The sequence below is a fragment of the Puma concolor genome, chromosome A2 (genome assembly GCF_028749965.1).
Source record: "Puma concolor isolate L17-30 chromosome A2, mPumCon1.1.hap2, whole genome shotgun sequence".
Taxonomy (NCBI): domain Eukaryota; kingdom Metazoa; phylum Chordata; class Mammalia; order Carnivora; family Felidae; genus Puma; species Puma concolor.
In genome coordinates this window covers 65972893-65992827 of record NC_141668.1, presented here as the reverse complement: position 1 = coordinate 65992827, position 19935 = coordinate 65972893, and the positions used below count along the sequence as shown (strand labels likewise).

The following is a 19935-nucleotide window of genomic DNA, read 5'->3' as shown; positions in this document are numbered from 1 at the left end:
ATCTATTTCTTGGAATTCCTCCTATAGAAACTTGAATGCTAGCTTTTGGAGTGTCTTTCCCTTCTTAGATAATTCAGCATAATTCCTCCCAATGAATCTAGGAGGTTGTTAGAGAGTGGAATGTTTGGTTTTCTAACTTCAGAGTTAAAACAATCCTTATTTTTTTATAAAGTAACTTATTATAAAATAAATAAACATTTATTTATTTATTTATTTATTTATTTATTTATTTATTTATTTAGAGAGCATGCAACTACAAGTGAGGGAGAGGCAGAGAGAGAGGGAGAGAGGAAGAGAGAGAGAGAGAGAAAGAGTGAGTCCTAAGCAGGCTCCAAGCTGTCAGCATAGAGCCCGATGCAGGGCTCAATATCATGAACCTTGAGACATGACCTGAGCTGAAACCTAGAGTCAGACACTTAACTGACTGAGCCACCCAGGCACCTCCGTATGGTTGATGTTTGAAGTAGAATGGAAATTAAGTTCCTAGAGTAGAGCTGGTTAAATAATTAAGTTCCTAGGCTTTTAACTCGAGGAGTAACAGGTCTGAAGGCCAATGGGGAATATGAAGGATACGATGCTACCTCTGGATCTGGAGAAAATGAAGTGTGGGAGGCTGAGTGGCCTCCAGCTGAGAGGGCTGCAGGGTAATTTCCCATTTTAGACAAGGAAGTGCATAAATGATCCTTGAAAAGGAAGAGGGATTACTTTGTAGGTTTTAAAATTTTCGAATTTAGTTTGTAAAGCACTGTGGAAACACTTGAGGGGGCACATAGCAGTGGTAGTTTGGGGCAGGGCACTAGAGATTCTTAGAGATTGGAGAAGTTTACACTTTTAGCGGGGATAAGCAACACAGAAAGATGAGGTTGCAATATAATTTGTACAACTACTGTTATGGTGGAATGTCCTGGGGTATTAGAAGTAGTCCAGCTTTTGGTAAATTTAACTAGCCATGCTTTCCTAGCCCTCAGCATTTGTGTATGACTTTTCCTTGGTCTGGAACACCTCCATCTCCTTTTCTCCCTTTCTCAGGTCAGTTCAGGCTATGTTTGGATCTATAACTTACTCCAGGAAGCCTTCCCTGAGTGCCTTCTCTCCTTTTAGCATGTGTACTTTTTCCCTGGTAGCCTTTCTCACCATACACAGCGAGTTAAGTTCTGGAGGAGAAAAGACAACTGTCTTGTAGAAGGTCCAGCCCCTATGTAATCATACCATAAATTACACGTCTTTATAGTGAATACTATTTTTTTTCAAGTTTAATATTATAAAATTCAATTCCAGTTTACAAAATAATTCAACATGTTTCTTTAAAAAAATTTTTTTTTTTCAACGCTTTTATTTATTTGTGGGACAGAGAGAGACAGAGCATGAACGGGGGAGGGGCAGAGAGAGAGGGAGACACAGAATCGGAAACAGGCTCCAGGCTCTGAGCCATCAGCCCAGAGCCCGACGCGGGGCTCGAACTCCCGGACCGCGAGATCGTGACCTGACTGAAGCCGGACGCTTAACAGACTGCGCCACCCAGGCACCCCAACATGTTTCTTTAAAGAGTAAGTTCCACTACTAATGATTTGACTCCTACACATTTACTTCCCCATGTTACAAACACTGCCACTCCATTTTTATGTGTGGAATACACTAATGAACTGAATTAACTTCATCCAAATCTTTCTCGACCCTTGATATATAACCTTTGAAAAATATTAATACTATTCAGATTCTAACATTTTAGTATCATTAAAAAAGTATTTAACCTGTATGTAATATGGCATTTGAAACTGTTGAAGAAATAACAAATCCGTTTGTGCATGTTGAGCTGTTCTTATGGGTTTAAAAATTCGTCTCAAAAAATAAATTCCCTAGGCAGATGCAAGGCATTATGTCACGTTCATATGGACACACATCCCTAGGTCATACATGATATACTGGTGAAATGGAATATTTCCCGCTAGATGTATTCTTTCTCTTAGTAAAATTGAACTATTTATGTGAAAATAACTGTCCACAGTACACTCGTTGTAATATTAACATAACTAAATCAATGCTTTTTCCCTCTTGTTACATTTGTGATTTTCAAGGCAGCAAAGTCTAATACAATTCTCACACCTCATTTCCCTCTTAGGGAAAATAAAATTTTCTCAAGTTCCAAGATATTTAAAGCGATGCAATTTACAGAAGCAGTAGGTAGAGTGTGGCTCTCGGTATTATTTACGTTTCTTTAGTAGTAACTTAAGTTAGCAACGTCTCTTTTTACGTCCAGTGTACTCTGAGTAACTCCTTACACGACAAAAGCCAGAAACAAAAATTGCCTCCCAAGGATTTGGGCTGGCGGTGAAACCTCAGGGATTTGTGTAGGAAGAGCGGCGCAGGGTCCGGGAGGGCTCTCGGCTCTCGTCACTACTCGGCTCGTCTCGGTTTCCTCTCGGTTCTTGCTCGGCTCCGTTCGGCCCCTCCTCCCACGGGGCGGGGGGTTGGGGAGACAGAGAGAGATAGAGACAGAGAGAGACAAGGAGAGCGGCGGCAAGTTCGGCGCATGCGTTCACGTCTGTGGCTGCTTTTAGGGCCGTGCTTTGCCGTGTATTTTCACTTCCTTCTCTTCAGAGCTGTATCCGGGTCGTTGCTTTCTCTATTGTCTCAGGCAAACGGCCTCGGACTTTGCGAATTCTGGGTCTTTTGTTGCATCTGGTGCAGGCTAATAAAGTTTTTCTTTCTTTTCTTTTCTTTTTTTTCTAACAGTTTTGACGGAGGAAATTTACTGCCCGGGGCTGCTGGGGCCTGAGGGCGCCTCTGACAGGGGAGCCGTGGGAAGGGGCGCGAGCTGCAGGGGCCGGTTCGGCGAGGAGTAGGGGGCGGGGTGGGGGGCGGGAGGGGACCGGGGCCGCTCTAGAGGCGCCCGGGTCCGGTCGCTGCACCGATTTTAAGTAGCATCTTTCGGATTTGTTGCCGCGGTATCAGTCCCGACCTCGGCGCTGCCTGGGCTCTTGAAGCCTCTCCCTAGGTCTCCTCCAAACGACCACCTCACGGATTCCTTAGTAAGTGTGTCGGAGGCCTCCGGCGGGAGAAAGGTGCATTTCAGCCCTTCTAGAAGTCAGGGCCTGTGGGAGCAGGGTGGGGGTGGCAGATTCCTGCGGGAAACTGGACCTTTTTTGGACCTTCCACGTACACGGGAATGAACAGGCTTCTTTTATTACCTGGGCTTTGCGGTTTCTTTGTATTGACTGTTACTATATCTAAGTGAGGGATTATGAACAAGTGGCAGAAACATAACAATGTGCAAGAGGGTCAGCTTCGCTTTTGGCCGGCCTGGGTTCGCCTTTGCCGTACCCCAGGCTGGAGCTGTAGGTGTTGCTGCCCAGCCCTCCCCAGCCCGCGTACCCACCGCGAGCTTCTTACACCATTTGCTGAGAACTGAATTAGACAAAGATTCCCTGCACGAGGTCATCTGTGTCTTCCCTCAGCATCACAGGTGTCTTCTGCCCTTGGTGTGATTATTAATGACGATGTAATGCTTTTCTCTTAACAGTGGATCGCAGCTCCAAGAGGAGGCAGGTGAAGCCTTTGGCAGCTTCTCTGCTAGAAGCTCTCGATTATGATAGTTCAGATGACAGTGATTTTAAAGTTGGAGATGCCTCAGGTAAATGTTTCCTTCTCTCTTCCCTTTTCTCAGCTTCCTGGAATTGGGCTTATTTTCAGAGCCTATTAAAAATCGGTTTTGATTTAAGTGTCAATTTAAAGTTAAAGCACATAAACTTCATTTATTTTGTCCATGTGATTTCCCTAAGGTTCTTTTACTAGAACCTACCGTTGCTTCTGTTTATGTTGATACTCAGATAATTAGCAGGCAGAAAAAAACTTATTCCATTGATTCGAAAGCATTTTCTCTATTCTTTACTCAAAAATGTATTTATGCTTATTTTATGGATAGAGGGAAAAAAAACGAGAAGTATTGCGAAATCAATAAATACTCTGGGAGTATCGTGAGCCATATACAGCCCATGAGCAGGGTTCTTTTCAAATCACTTGACACCCTCTGAGGGGAGTTTTGCTGTTTGTCTGTTAGCTCCCTTACCAGAATAAAATTAGCCAGTGTGAAAAGTTGTACTTCGTGGTAGGTGTTGGACCTTGTGGATTGGGCCTTCCAAACAACTCTGAAGTATAAAGATACATGTTTGCTCATTATACTTTGTGATTCTAAAAACAGTAAACTTTAAAAAGGTCATATATTCACATACTAAATGGAAAACAGAAAAATATGGTTTTCCATGGTATCTTCTGTTTATTGTGCTTCATGTATATAGTTTTAATTGCAGGAATCTGAGAAATGCATACAAATTGTGTTTATTTTATGTGAAAAATACTAATACACACGAACAATAAAATTATTTTAAATCTGTCCCCTTTTGTTGGAGATTTAAATAAAATGAGAAGTTAAAGCCTTTTCAATTTCATTCCTTTAGTACTTTTAATATATTCTTCCGGAGAGCTTTCTATACTTAGTCCTTTCTCTCTCCTTTCCTCTGGTTTTTCTTTTTTTTTTTTTTCTCCTGCTAGGGATGGTAGGAGATGAAATTAGGTTGTGTTGTGTTTCTGATATTACTTTCAATAGCATCAGCAAGTAGAATTTGCATTGTGATTTACTGAGAACATTTTATTTCCATAATCTCATTTAACTTTTATAATAACTTAATGAAGGAGATACTATTTTACAGAAAACAGGACTGAATTCAAAGAACTTGCATGGGGTCACTTAGGCCATAATGGATATATTTGACTCCAAAATTTAATAATCTTTTCACTGCTTTGATCCTAAAAGTAAATAGATGTGATTTTAAACTGAAGCTACCTGGATGTTATGACTAATTGAGGTCACTCCCAACAGTCAAAAGTTAAGTTTATCTTGCCTTTTAATCTTTGCTTCTCAGCTACTTTCTTTCTTAGTTAGTCAATTCACTGATGTTTGGTCCTTCCAAAGAGGGGGAAAAAAAGGGACGGGAGGTAAAATCCAAAACTATTTAAGTTCTCTTGGTGAGAACCTTGGTAGATAAGAATATTTTTGGTTAGAGTGTAGTTTTGGTCAAGGTTGTTAACTGTGACAACAGTCGTTGGGTCTCAGAAGTTATGAGTTATTTGAACACCAATTATGAAAAAACTCTAAAGCCAAATCTTTAAGTGTTCCATAATTGTTTCTGTGACAATAAATCCTCACTTGGTAGGTTTTTTTGTTTTATTGAGATGTAGTCATTTACAGGTATCACTAGCACTTGTCTTTACAAAGGTTAAAACGATCTAATGATACAAACTACTTTCTCAAGATAATTTTTGGTATCAAGCTAAGTATAGATTCCTGATCTTGTAAATCTTAATCAGAGTTGATGGGAATTATCACTTATGTATGAAAAATGGGAGGATGAGTTGTTAGGCTGATAATTTTTTTAAAAATCTCTTAAAAACACTAAAAATATATATACATTCTGTTCCCTCTTGTCTCATACCTAGTTTGTTCTATTTGTAATTTACTTCTTTGGCCCCTGTGCAGTTCTTATGCTATTGTAAAGGAGATTATAGTAGAAAATGATTTTGTTTAAAGTGGTTAATAGCAATTGAATCTTATTTTCCATTTTTGGTTAAGGTGCATTCGTGTCCCTCATAGCTGAGGTGGTGGCTTACTCTAGATTACTAGTGTTTCCTGTTTGTATCCTTTCTTTGCCTGAGGTAGTTGAACTCTTACAAGAAACAAGACATAGATTCTTTGTTGGTTTTCAGTCATGTTAGAGTTGTGGGATCCCAATCCTATGTATGAGTAGATGAAACTGAAGTGGAGAAATAGCTTACCATCTGTCTGATCAAAGCTTTTAAAAGCAATGTCTAGAAATGACTTGTTGAATGAACTACTGACTCCCTTAGAACTTAATATTAAAATGATTAGATTGGTTGGCCTCCATTTTTATTCATGGGATTCTGTGCATCAATTTCTTTTGCTCTTCATTTTGAATTCAGAAATTCTGGCTAAAAAACTTCACATTTCTGTTTGGCTTTGAGAATAAAGACAATTCTGAAAGATTATATTCAATACCTTTGCAGGTAAACATAATTTTATTCATGTAGTTCTCAGTGATAAAATACAAAAAGGTAAATATTGATCAAAAAATGACCTGCCAATAAGATTGGCAAGTGATGTTAATGGCCACAAGTCCTTTAGAAAAGTACAAACTGAAAATAGATCATCTTTTGTTTTTTCTTTAATGTGAAATTGGAGCTGAATTTCTTTTTTTAAAATACTTTATTTTTAAGTAATCTATACATCCAACATGGGGCTCAAACTCACGACCCCAAGATCAAGAGTCACATTAGAGCTAAATTTCTCATTTTTGGTTGAGGGCAGTCAGTAAATAAATTGTAAAATTAATAAGTCTTAAAACATTAGAATTATGGTGATAACCACCAGAAGAACCATATGTAGACATGTTAAACTGAACCACATAAAATTACCATTTTAGATTATTGGCAGTTTTATCTATTAACCTAGTTAGACTGGTTATATTTGAGACTTGATCCTAGGATTGGGGTTAGGAGAGATTACATTTAGTAATCTGATCAATGTTTTTGAAGATGAGTGCTTGTATTCCTTCTAAATAAAACAAAATAGCAGTGTTGTTTCCACTAACACACTGGCCAAGGTAGGATGATTAACTTTAGATCTTGGGCCATAGTTAGTTTAGTTAGGACAAATTGCCAGAAAATAATTTACCTGAAGGGTCAGGCTGCTACTTTGCTTTGGTAGTATTTTGCACTTAATCTAATTTAGGCTAATTGGTCAAGATATGTTTATTGATCTTTAGTTTTGTTTAAAAGCACTTTGCTGGATATTATGGTGATTTCACAAAGAAAAGTGATGATATTAGAATAATTAAATCAGTAAAATAATGCAAGGCATGATTGATTACTTGTGTAGTTTAAGTCAAGGAGATAGGACTACTTTATCTAGAACAATTCATTGAGGAGATGAGTTGAACTAGAAACTGAAGGAGAAGCAGCCTAGGTGAGGGAAACCTTAATATTAGAAGTGTGGAGCCTGGAAAATGTCCAGGGGATTGGGCATCTGGATTGAGTAAAAGAATAAAAGAGATGTGCTTGGGAAAATATAATGAGGTTAAATTGAGGCTTTATATTGCTGGACTAGGGTTTCTCAATCTTTTTTTTTTTTTTAACGTTTATTTATTTTTGAGGCAGAGAGAGACAGAGCATGAACGGGGAGGGTCAGAGAGAGGGAGTCACAGAATCTGAAACAGGTTCCAGGCTCTGAGCTGTCAGCACAGAGCCTGACAAGGGGCTCGAACTCATGGACCGCGAGATCATGACCTGAGCCGAAGTTGGTCGCTTAACCGACTGAGCCACCCAGGCGCCCCTAGGGTTTCTCAATCTTGGCACTATTAGCATTTTTGTTACATAACTCTTTGTAATGGAGGCTTGTCATGTTTATTGTAGGATGTTTAGCAGCATCTGTTTTCTACTTACTAAATGCCTGTAGTATCTCTTCTTCCTTCCACTGCCACAGCACCCCTGTCTCTCATGGTGACTATTCATCCATTGCCTCTAGTCATTGCCAAATGTTCTCTGAGGGACAGAATTCAAATTGTTCTTACTTGAGAACCACTGGTCTAAATTTACCCAAAAAATGTTAAATGACACAGATAATGAATAGAAGAGGAGTTGTGTTGGTTGACTGGTTGACTTTTTAAGAAGGATGTACAGGATTAGTCAAAAATGGCCTCAAGGAGATAACTGAATAACCTGTAGACTGGTGTTCTGTCTATTCTGTATTGTGTATATTTATAAATGCTAATCGCTATTGCATTAGATCAGTGAAGGGAATAGTTAATTAAGGTTGATGAACAAAGATGATTCTTTACATGGCAAAGCTAAAATAAAACTGAGTCAAATCATACCAATTTTATTGTTTAATATTTATCATGGGGAGAACTTAAGCACTGAATATTGTGAAAGAATTCTTGAAAGTTGTTTTTTAAAATCTGTGTCTGTAAAAAATTGCTTAACTGTCAAATAGCTATTGTTTCGAGAGAGAGTTTGCTATATTGTGTATTTGAGAAAGGTTACTTTTTACTTAACTGAATAGAAAAGAGGGATTTCAATTTTAAAGCTTTTTTCCTAAAAAAAAAATAAATTTATTGAAGAGTTAGAATTGCTTCTAATGCTAAGTATCTGACTTACGTGATGTATCTGACTTATTTCTCTAGTCTATTATTACCTTTAAAAAAAAAGATGTAAGAGTGATGGATTTGGAACTTGACAGAGTCATTGTTTGAATTTGTAATAATAGGAAATTTTTCTTTGCAGCCTACAAAAATATAATTATAGACAAAGACTCTGATTTTCTCATTGTTATTTTTGTCAAGCTATGTTTGTAACTAAATATTGTTTATCTCCATCCCTCAAGTGCGTATGTACCAAAAAGAAGTGATGACTAATCAGATGTGAAGAAGTTATTTTTCAGATATCAAAGAAAGATAAAATTTGATATAATCCTGATGCCTGCAGTTGGAGTGTGAATAATGTATTGTATTTGGAGAATGAAGGGTTGGGTAAGCTACTAGGTTTTGGATTTGTGGAAAAATTTCAGATTCATCTAATAATATGTTAACATATGTAAAGCATTTAAATCTTTTTTCAAATTGCTTTCTATTCAGACATGATTATAAAACAAAAACAGAATCAAAGAGTATCAATTTCCCTATACATTTAAAAAGAAATGATTGGCATTGGCAACAACAACAACCAAGACAAAATCATAAAAATTTTTAACATTTTGTAAAATTTACCAAGCAATAGCAAAGTTGGATTGGTCTCAGCTTTTTTTTTTTAATTTTTTAATGTTTATTTATTTATTTATAAACATTATTTTTAATATTTATTTGTCTACCAGAGGTAGACAGAGTGAGAGCAGGGGAGGGGCAGAGAGAGAGGAAGACACAGAATCTGAAGCAGGCTCCAGGCTCTGAGCTGTCAGTGCAGAGCCCAACGTGGGGCTTGAACTCATGAAGGGTGAGATCCTGACCTGAGCTGAAGTCAGATGCTTAACTGACTGAGCCAACCAGCTGCCCCTAGATTGGTCTCAGTTTTGATTAGGTACCCACGTTTGTGCCCCAGTTAATCTTACTTTTGTTATCTGTTGTTGTTTTTATTGGTAAAAATTATTAGGAATGCCTTTTAGGTATTTCTAAAAAGTATCTCTGGTAATGGGGACCATCTCTCTTAATTATGGCATTGCTTGCAAGATGTTCCAATTTTCTGTAGTCAGTATGCACAAAGACTCTTTTTTGACTTAGAAGTGTTTAGTTAATTCTGCTTATTATTTATTAGATCCTTATTTTAAAATATCTAGAAATTATTTTACCATAAGTAGTGTTTCATTGTAGGTTGGGTTTAATTATGAGTGGTGTTAAAAAAAATCACAATTTTCTTAACAATTTGCAGAACTGCTGGACTGAAAACAAGTTACCTAGTTGTGGGTGATAGTCTTTATTTTTCAAATTCAGGAAACTCACAAATCCAAAAATGTTTCCTAAGTTTGGTACACACTTGTTTCATGGTAAAACCTAATTGGAACTGATAGTTTATTTGTAGTGTTGCCTTATCGTACTTATCATACTTTTTAATGCAGATACGTGTTTCATTATAGGATAGTGCCACAGACCTCACTGGAGATTTTAGTGTAATATATTGTGTATATACCATGTTACCCTTCTAAAATCTGAAAAAAATCAAAATTTTGAAGGACATCTGGCTCCAAAAGTTTCACCTAAGGGATTGTTGACCTACATGGTACTGCCATTGTGTTCTATGTAAGATTATTTAGAGAGGTTCCTCCCCCCACCTGCCACAGTTTTGAATAAGTCTTGGGTTCCTGCATGGTCATCTTGAGATTGACAATTATTTTGTAGGGTCAGCCAGTATCTATTGTATGTTAGTCTTTATTTTTTACGTGATTTAACTTGCAGGATTTTTTTAATCAGTCATTTGTAAAGTATTCCTAGGATATTTTAGATACTTGATACTAATTACAACTTTCTTTCTTTTAATGCCCAGTTAATTATAGTGGCTAAGGCTGGTTAACAGAAATTAAAATGGTGTGGAAACATAGACTTTTTTCCACCATTTTTATTACCCTTTTCTTGGTTATATGCTCAAAAAATTTATCACTCTACAGATTTTGCTGATGGTGTTGACCACGACCTGATTATGACTGGTTGTTTCTTATTTCTTCCTGTTCCTTTCCTTTTTTCTCCTTTCCTTTATTTTAGATTTTTATTAATTTGATTAGGTATAAAGAGGATTTGAAGGTTACTGGGTAGTGTTGGTCTAAGACAGCCTGGCCTGCCCTCATCAGGAGTGGAAGAAACTTGCCAGAAAGCTTGAAGTCCTGCATGAATTCTTTAATATTCTCAGCCTATCTTTCTAGTGACTACTGTGGTTGCTCATTTCCAAGATAGATTCTCTTTTTAAAAAATTATTAATTTCATTCATTCTGGGGGCTAGTGTAGTTACTGCCTAGAATTTTTGAAAGTTTAGGTGGCTCTTACTGATAGGAAAGGTATCCTAATAAGCAGGAAAATTGATAACAGCTCTTGCAACTTCTATTAACTGTGCTAGTGCTATTGTCTCTTTTCACCTGTGAACTTGGTACTCCTAAAATTGATTGATATGTTAGGGATGTTGACTATCATAAATACCTGTGCTCATTTTTGCTGGGTAAAGAGTGAAAGAAATGAAACCAAGTTTTTTGGGCCAGATTTTTCTTGTTCTGAATGCGACTCAACACTTGTAGGTTCATACAGTTTATGAAAGGAAGATGGAAGAGAAGAAGAATTTGATCTGTATTATATAATTAAGTTAAAATTAAGTGCCCAATTTAAAAAGAAACACCTTTACTTTTAGGGGAAAAAAACTGTTTCTAGGGTACCAAATATAGCATGAGCTATATGACACAAAATAGTGCTCTGCTTTTTAAAGCATGTTTTAATTTAGAGTTACATATATTCATCTTCATTAGTGCTATATTGAATTAAAACCATTATACCAACTTCATTGATTTATTTAATCAGGTTGGGAATGTCTACCATTCTTTGACTTAACTTTGTTTATATTGTTTTGCAAGTTGCTCACAAATTTTGGTGGTTTCATTTGTGTCAGCGTTGTGTGTGTGTGTGTGTATGTATATACATATGTGTGGTTTTTTTTTCTCATATTTTCAACAGATTCTGAAGGGAGTGGTAATGGAAGTGAAGATCCTTCAAAGGACAGTGGAGAAGGTTCCTGTAGTGATTCTGAAGAAAATATTTTAGAAGAAGAACTGAATGAAAATATTAAAGTAAAAGAAGAACAACTTAAAAATTCTGCAGAGGAAGAAATACTGTCCTCAGAAAAACAGTTAATTAAAATGGAAAAGAAGGAGGAAGAAGAGAATGGAGAAAGACCTAGAAAGAAAAAGGAGAAAGAGAAAGACAAGGAAAAAGAGAAGGAGAAAGAAAAAGAGAAAGAGAAGGAAAGAGAGGAGAAAGAAAAAGCGACAGTATCTGATAATGTGGCTGCTTCTGCTGCTTCTACCACACCAGCCATAAGTCCTCCTGCTGTTAACACATCTCCATCAGTCCCCACTACAACAACTACTACAGAGGAACAAGTCAGTGAGCCAAAAAAGTGGAACCTTCGTCGAAATCGACCGCTTTTGGATTTTGTATCCATGGAAGAGCTGAATGATATGGATGACTATGACAGTGAAGATGACAATGATTGGCGACCTACTGTAGTAAAGAGAAAGGGAAGATCTGCATCTCAGAAAGAAGGAAGTGATGGAGACAATGAGGATGATGAAGATGAGGGAAGTGGAAGTGATGAGGATGAGAATGATGAAGGCAATGATGAAGATCACAGCAGCCCTGCCAGTGAAGGGGGTTGCAAGAAGAAGAAGAGTAAAGTTCTTAGCAGAAACAGTGCTGATGATGAGGAACTGACCAATGATAGCCTGACACTATCTCAAAGCAAGAGTAATGAGGTAGATCAACCCAATTTTTATGATATCTGTCTGTCTGGGGAAAAGGGAATTCTTCTCTAAACCATTCTGCTCGTTATATTAAGTAGCTTCCTTGAAATCCTATTTATAGACAGTTGTGGGAGTGAATGAGCACCTTACTGTAACATTTATTCATTTGGTCAGCCAGCCTTTATTGAGTATCTACTATTTGTCACCGTCCTCAAGGAGCTCACAATCACCGTCTTCAAGGAGCTTACAGTCTATATAGTTAGAGAAATATTTTTATACCCATAGACTAGGGAAACGGTAGTTTTCCTTTCCCCTTTCTATTCTCTCATCCCATTGTTCATAGGACTGCTGAACGGTGCTCAGTGAATTATGGAAACAAAGGTCACCTTTATTTCAACTTAGTTATATCCTGTATCCACATGAAAATTTAGACTTCTAGAATACTCTAGGACAACAAACAGCTTAATGATTGCCTCAGACTTTTAGAGACTCACTTTAAGGTTACTTCCTTTACCAGTTGTAACACTCATCATCTGAATAGTCACCAAGTCTTTGCTTTAGATGTAGGGGAGTATATGTATACGTATATTTAGTGAATAAGTTCTGTCTGCAAAGAAATGAAAAAGAAAAATCAAACATTCCTGTCATAAAACAAACATTTCTGTTATAAAACTACAGTAATGACTCCTTCCACTTGAAGTTCTACTACCGAAAGTTAGGTTTATCCATTGGGCCCAAGATGCAACATTCAAGACTCTTCAGTCAAACATATCTATGTCTCTTTGTCTGTGTGTTTATGTATATGTTTTTCTTCAAAAGAAAGATTGAGTTGTCGTCTTACATGTAGATGTACCTGTTACATCAACATGTAGAACTATAATTAAGTCTGTCATTTCTGTTAATGTGTTTATTGTCATGAAAATTCACTTCTTTAGCAAGCACTTTTTTTTTTTTTTCTTCATATCATTGAAATAGGGTAAACTGGTAGGGAGAATTTCCTTGTATACTTTATTCTTTTACATTACTTCTACTTAAAAGTTTTTCATAGCAGTGATTACCTATTTTAAGTAGGTTTCATTTAAAAACTTGGTAATTTTTCTTACTAGAATACTAAGTAACAGGCTCTGAGTGGGTTATATGCTGGTAGTGATGAAATAGTTTATATTTTAAATTATAAACATTGGCAAACTTCTAGGTTATCCACTTTCATGTGAAGAATGTTGCCTGCTTCCAGTGCTATCCTAATTCTTATATTTAGGTAATGGAAAATTGTCATTTGGAATATGATATTTACAATGCTATAGCACAAACAGTTCCATATTCCCAGTGCCAATTTAGGGAAATAGAAATATGGAAAAATCAGTTGTTCAGATTTGATTTAGGCTTTATCCAGTGTATTTTTTGATTTGATTTGATTTAGGCTTTATCCAGTTTATTTTATAGTATTTAGTACTCAGTTTCTCTCAAGTTAGTAAGTTTACCTTTGGCAGCATCACTTTCTTACTTCATTTTTATTAGTCTGACGTTTACAAAAGTAGGCTGGCTCACGACAGAGGCAGAGTTAGATTAATGGTAAGGTGTGGAAAATACCAGCATATGTTTAGAAATTTGCCACATAGAATGTATACATTATCTACTTGTTAATAATCTGCAATACATAACATATTGCTTAAGAGGTTGTAGACTGTCCTTTATGGTACATTGGAAGGCCACATGTGCTATTTTAGGGTTTTTTTTTCCTACCAGAAGAGACTTTAAATAATGGGACTTTATAGATTTAGATTAAGTCCCAAAGAAATGAGATTCCGGAGTATTTCTTGGAAATGTGCCTCAGTAAAATTGTCAAGAAGTTGCTTATAGTAGCTAAATTAATTTCTCTTGTGTTAATTTATGTTAATTTTCCTTTTGCTCTACCCCCTGCAGAGATGTAGAAGAACTGATAGAAAGTTAGTTTTCCCTTGATAATATTCTACCTGAAAGCTTGGTGACTATTTTTCCCCAAGAATCTTCAGTAATTTTTGATAATTCTATTTCTATTTAAATGTTACTCAAGTTAGATAAAAAAAATTAATAAAAACTAATCAATGGAGATTATTATTTTATATTTCTGAATTTCATGTTTATATGCTCTTGATTTTGTAAAAATGACTAAAGGTAATTCTTATTGTCTATGGCCATTGTTTGTATCTTAATCTTCCCGGTTATTTTAGGTAGTGATACCTTGGCAAGTATCTATTAGTTAATACATATATATTTGATTATATTCAGAAGTTTAATTTTTCTCTGCTTTTATTTTAAGTATTCAAATATTACTTTGTAGTAGAGATATATTTAGTTTATAAGCAGCAAACTTTCTTAGCTGCTATGTTAAGTACTTTTGTAGGGAATTGATGTTGGACATCCTGTAAATGATGCCCAGAAACTTTAATAAATTTAAAGTTTTTTTAGGGGAATTTGATTTTGGGGGGGGGGGGGCTGGGGACCTTTTATAACTACTGACTCTTCTTTTTAATGTTTATTTATTTATTTTGAGAGAGAGAGTGTGAGCAGGGAGGGGCAGAGAGAGAGGGAGAGGGAGAATCCTGAGCAGACTCTGCACTCTGGGCACAGAGCCTGACCTGGGGCTTGATCTCATGAAACATGAGATCACAACTGAGCTGAAACCAAAGAGTCAGGTGCTTAACCGACTGAGTCACCCCTGTGCCCCTTTCTATTGACTCTAAAAGCCTTAACATGCCTTTGCCATAGGCCTTGAAATACTCTAGAACAGTGGTTTTCAACTGTTTTTTGTCTCAGAACCCCTTTATGCTCTTAGAAAATCATTGAGGACCCCAATGTAGGTTATATATTTTGTTATTTACCATTTCAAATTAAAACTCAGAAATTTCAAAAAATAAGACATGCAGAAGCACACCAGTTGTCAGATTGATGACCCTATCCCATGTTATGTAGTTCTGGAAGACTACATTATATAACCATGAGAGAAAGTGAAAAAGACAAATAACTTTAGTATTGTTATGAAAATAACCTTTCTCTTCTGGACCCTATGAAACAGAATCCCACAGACCACACTTTGAGAACTAACGTTTTACACCTGGGCATTTGGTAAACCTGCAGTTTTACATATGGGCACTTGCCTTTGCCTGTAACATTATGACATTTTTGAACTTAGCATGGTTTAAATAATCCCCTTGGAATATGGTTATATGTCTTCTTCAGACTTTTATCTTGATGCTTTTAGATTAATTTATATTATGTTACTTTTGGTTTTCTGAAGTAAATCTTGGTGATGGGTGTGTAGCATTTTCAGAGAATGGTTCCCATTTTTAGGACTTTGAAGTGAGAGCTTTGGTTGAGAATTAATATTTGATAGAAAATCATATCATATTTCAATAGAAATTTTCAGGTGAAAGTTTTTTGGTTTCTTTTTATAAAATACTCTTATGTTAAATGGATTAGATTAGGTGTTAAATGGATGTGAAGAAATGGCAATTGTCATCTGACTTTGGTAATTAAAAATTTTGCCAAAATTTATAAAGAGCTCCTTCTATTTGGGACTTCTGACTTAGTAAATATTAAGTGCCTTTTTACACATTTCAATATAAAGCAAACAAACTGCTTTAAAACCTAAAAAGACAGTTTGTAATATTGTATTTTATTTGAGATTCTTGAGGATTTAACTTCCTTAAAAAACTTAGGGGAAGACCTGTTGCTCAAACTCTTTGGTATACTATTTTTTTTTCTCATCTTGAGAACAAGTGGATTCTTTTAATTCTAGTTTTACATGAAGTGTGCTGGAATTCCCTTAAAAAAAATTTTTTTTTAACATTTATTTATTTTTGAAAGACCGAGACAGAGCACAAGCAGGGGAGGGGCAGAGAGAGAGGGAGACACAGAATCTGAAGCAGGCTCCAGGCTCTGAGCCATCAGCACAGAGCCTGACGCGGCACTCAGACCCACAAACCGTGAGATCATGACCTGAGCCAAAGTAGGATGCTTAACTGACTGAGCCACCCAGGTGCCCCTGGAATTCCCTTATATTAAACACATAAAACTTAGATAGAAGTTATCTTGTATATATTATTTATAAGCATCTATGTGGAATACATATATAAATGAACACTAAACATATTTTAGAACCCATTGAGAACATTGGGCAGTATTACCATTTTAGGTGTAAATTTTAAATCCCAAGGGTAAATGAAATAATTTACTATAAATAGTCATTGAATTATTACTACAGTGCCCCATTCTTAATTACCATTAGATTCCATTATTCTATAATATTAAAGTTATATCCTAGGTGATACTCTTGTGCCATTCCAAACCTACTTTCTCAATTACTATTTTTATGTAAAAATCATATTTTCAAAAGATATATTTTTTGGTAAAAACTTGAGCCTAACTATCTTGTCCAGAAACTTGAAAAATGGTACACATCTTCAGAAGTATGCCAATAAAAATTGATACTAAATTTGCTTTTTATTTGATCACAAGTGTTCTCAACCCATGTTTGATGTATTAACGACAACATGGAGCATAATATTTGAAGAGAATGTGTTGCTTAGATTTTCCCACTGAAGTGTTATCTGTCAATCATTTGGTAGGGCTCCAGTTCCCCTTCATTACTCTTGTCTTTGAAATACATTTCTGGTAAGAGTCTCAAATGATGGGGATCAGGGGGCCAGAAATACCAGTTAATTTTTATTTTTCTGCCTCTAAATGATAATATGCGTGGTGAGAATTTGGTATAGATACACAATTGAAACATTTACTGTTTTTGTTTTTTTTTTTTCTGAGCAAAATGGAAAAATAGGAAAATAATAGAATTAGAGCTACCTATTAGTGCTAATTTACTTGTTTCCCACATGGGTAAACCTTTTCTCAAGGGCTCATTAGTTGTAATTCCACCAGAGAAGTATTGGCAGCACCAATACTGTCAATCATCAAACTCTGGTTTCTGGTTATTGTCTAGATCTTTTTCTAGTCTATGATTTTTTTAACCTAGATGTGGTATTTTGGGGAAAAAGTCTTTTTTGGACACCATAGGAAAATATTTAAAGTAGCAGTGCTCACTGAAGCTTACAACATTTTGGGGGATTCCAAGGAAGATTCCTCAGTATAATAAATGGTCAGCTCATACTCCTCTTCTTGAACCACCTATAAGAAATAGGAAAGGAGAATGAGAATGAACACTTATTGAGTACCTCGTATGTCTTGGGAACATTGTTACCATACAGTTATCTTGCTAATTTTCACAACAATTTCATCAGGTAGGTATTATTTTTGTGATACCACTTTACAGATAAGAAAACTACAGCTTCGAGGTTCAACAGTTATTAAGTAGGAACTGAGAATGAAAGCCAAGAACATTGGGCTTTAAGTCAAATGCTGTTACATTGGAAGCTTGGCTGATGGAGCGAGAATCTGGGTAGATTTTTGTTTTGTTCAATGTACCAAACTACTATAAAATGTGAGTTTTCTTTTTAGGAAGTATTTCCTTCTCATGTCCAAAGCCCTCAAACTGCTTTGGCTTTGTAACAAGGAGGAACAAAATACAGTTTTCTTAAGTTTATTTATTTTGAGACAGAAAGAGAGAGAGGGAAAGAGAGTGAGCTTGAGTAGGGGGCAGAGGCAGTGAGCAAGGAGATAGAGCATCCCAAGCAGAGATGTGGGGTTTGAACTCATGAAACCATGAGGTCGTGACCTGAGCAGAAACCAGGAGTTGGATGCTCAATCGACAAGTGCCCCCAATTTTAAAGTAGTAAGATTCTCAAGAGAAGTGACACTGCCTCCTTGTTGACTTTTCCTTCATTTCTGATTTGTTTTACAGATCAGTTGCAATTTAGATGTATAACACAGAATTGAAAAAAAATGTTATTGATTGTGACATTGAAGTATCATACAAATGTCATTTACAATTGCTATGAAATGATGACTGTAAATGTTATCTGTGGTTATTGGTTTAAAGGAATATGAAAAAACATGGTTAGGTTTTTAAAATACGTAGACTCAAGTGCTGTCTTATACAAAGCCCAATCTGGTGATATATGATAAGAATCATTGTCTTGTTAACCATTTAAAGTTTAAATCTGTAATGCAGTTTAAATTAGACAGGTAAACTGTTCTTTAATTTTATCTTTATATTTATTATGTCTTCCTCCTTTTATATTATAATTAGCTCCATATCTTTATTAGTTTACACTAGATCTTTCTTGACATGAACCTACTAGAGTACTCTCACTCTTTAGCAACTAGACAATCTGGATCCTTTTTAGATAGTTTTCTGTCTCTGTATACACAGATATGTCTATGCAGGCTCTCTTGGATCTGTCATCCAGTAATTTGATGACCCTGGAACTTCTGAATTCCTCAGCAGTTAAGGAGTGTAGAGTCTGTAACTATGCCATCACATACATATTTGCTTATGTGTTATCTTGAATTGATTTTTTTTTCCTGTTTAACATATGTGTGTCTTGTCTCCCTTAAGGTAAGAGTATAAGCTTCCAAAGTATAGGAACCCTGTGTTAAACTTTTTAAACCCGTTGTACGGTTAATAATTACATGTGAGTTAATTTTTCCTTTCTCCTAGTTTAAGGGGTCAGACTATAATCTGGAATGGCAAAGCAGATGAAGAGTTGCATGCTTGCTTTTTCATTTCTTAAAGGAGAGAGAATATGGGACTTGTAGAGAAAATGAAAAATTAGAGGGTGCTTTGAGGGTCATTTGACAAAGAGATGGGTTTTCAAGTGTAATATGCTTTGAAATTACTAAAAGAATGGAGAATGCAGCATAATTTTAGAAATCCATAAAATAACTAAGTGAGAATTTTATTTATTGAAATTATCTTTTAATTTAAACGTGATTTTTCTGATATATTTTAATATTAGGACTCGCTGATTCTTGAGAAGAGTCAAAACTGGAGTTCTCAAAAAATGGACCACATTCTGATTTGCTGTGTTTGTCTTGGAGATAATAGCGAGGATGCTGATGAAATAATTCAGTGTGACAATTGTGGCATTACGGTCCATGAAGGTAATTTTGTTTTGTTTTGTCTCCTTGTTGAAACAGCTAATTGACACTGAATTTAAATGAGTAAAATCAGGTCTTTTGCATTTGTACTGTTCTAAAGTTCTTCTACAGTCTTTCATGGTGTTTCAATTGAAGCGACATCTCAAATCCTCAATGTACGAGGGTGTTATTTTTCAGATTATGTTAATTTAATTTTTTTTTTTTTTTCAACGTTTATTTATTTTTGGGACAGAGAGAGACAGAGCATGAACGGGGGAGGGGCAGAGAGAGGGAGACACAGAATCAGAAACAGGCTCCAGGCTCTGAGCCATCAGCCCAGAGCCTGACGCGGGGCTCGAACTCACGGACCGCGAGATCGTGACCTGGCTGAAGTCGGACGCTTAACCGACTGCGCCACCCAGGCGCCCCAGATTATGTTAATTTAAAAATGTGTTTTTAAATGATTGAAATAGAAATATTATATGGAAATCATAACATTGAAGGTCAGTGTTAAAATATTTTCATTCTTCATGGCATTTATTTCTAGTTTTTACATGAAATTTAGATACAGAAAAAAAGACTGTTTAAATACAGGAAAAAGTCTAGTATGTTAGTCTGGGAGAATGTTATTTAACATTCTGGGGCGCCTGGGTGGCTCAGTCGGTTGAGCGGCCGACTTCACCTCAGGTCACGATCTCAAGGTTTGTGAGTTCAAGCCCCGCGTCAGGCTCTGGGCTGACGGCTCAGAGCCTGGAGCCTGCTTCCGATTCTGTGTCTCCCTCTCTCTCTGCCCCTCCCCCGTTTATGCTCTGTCTCTCTCTGTCTCAAAAATAAATAAACGTTAAAAAAAAAAAAATTTTTTTTTAAAT

General features: G+C 36.2%; 1 protein-coding gene across 1 annotated transcript in view; it reads left to right on the top strand.

Annotated features, from left to right (window-relative positions):
• Nucleotides 1-2530: 2530 nt before the first annotated feature.
• Nucleotides 2531-19935, top strand: part of PHF14 (PHD finger protein 14) — a 218285-nt gene continuing 200880 nt past the window's right edge. The window contains exons 1-6 of the mRNA XM_086682001.1: nucleotides 2531-2540; nucleotides 2734-2798; nucleotides 2996-3062; nucleotides 3521-3631; nucleotides 11271-12067; nucleotides 18946-19090. Of these exons, the coding sequence (XP_086538127.1) occupies nucleotides 2531-2540; nucleotides 2734-2798; nucleotides 2996-3062; nucleotides 3521-3631; nucleotides 11271-12067; nucleotides 18946-19090 (1195 nt within the window). The remainder of the gene's footprint in view (nucleotides 2541-2733; nucleotides 2799-2995; nucleotides 3063-3520; nucleotides 3632-11270; nucleotides 12068-18945; nucleotides 19091-19935) is intronic.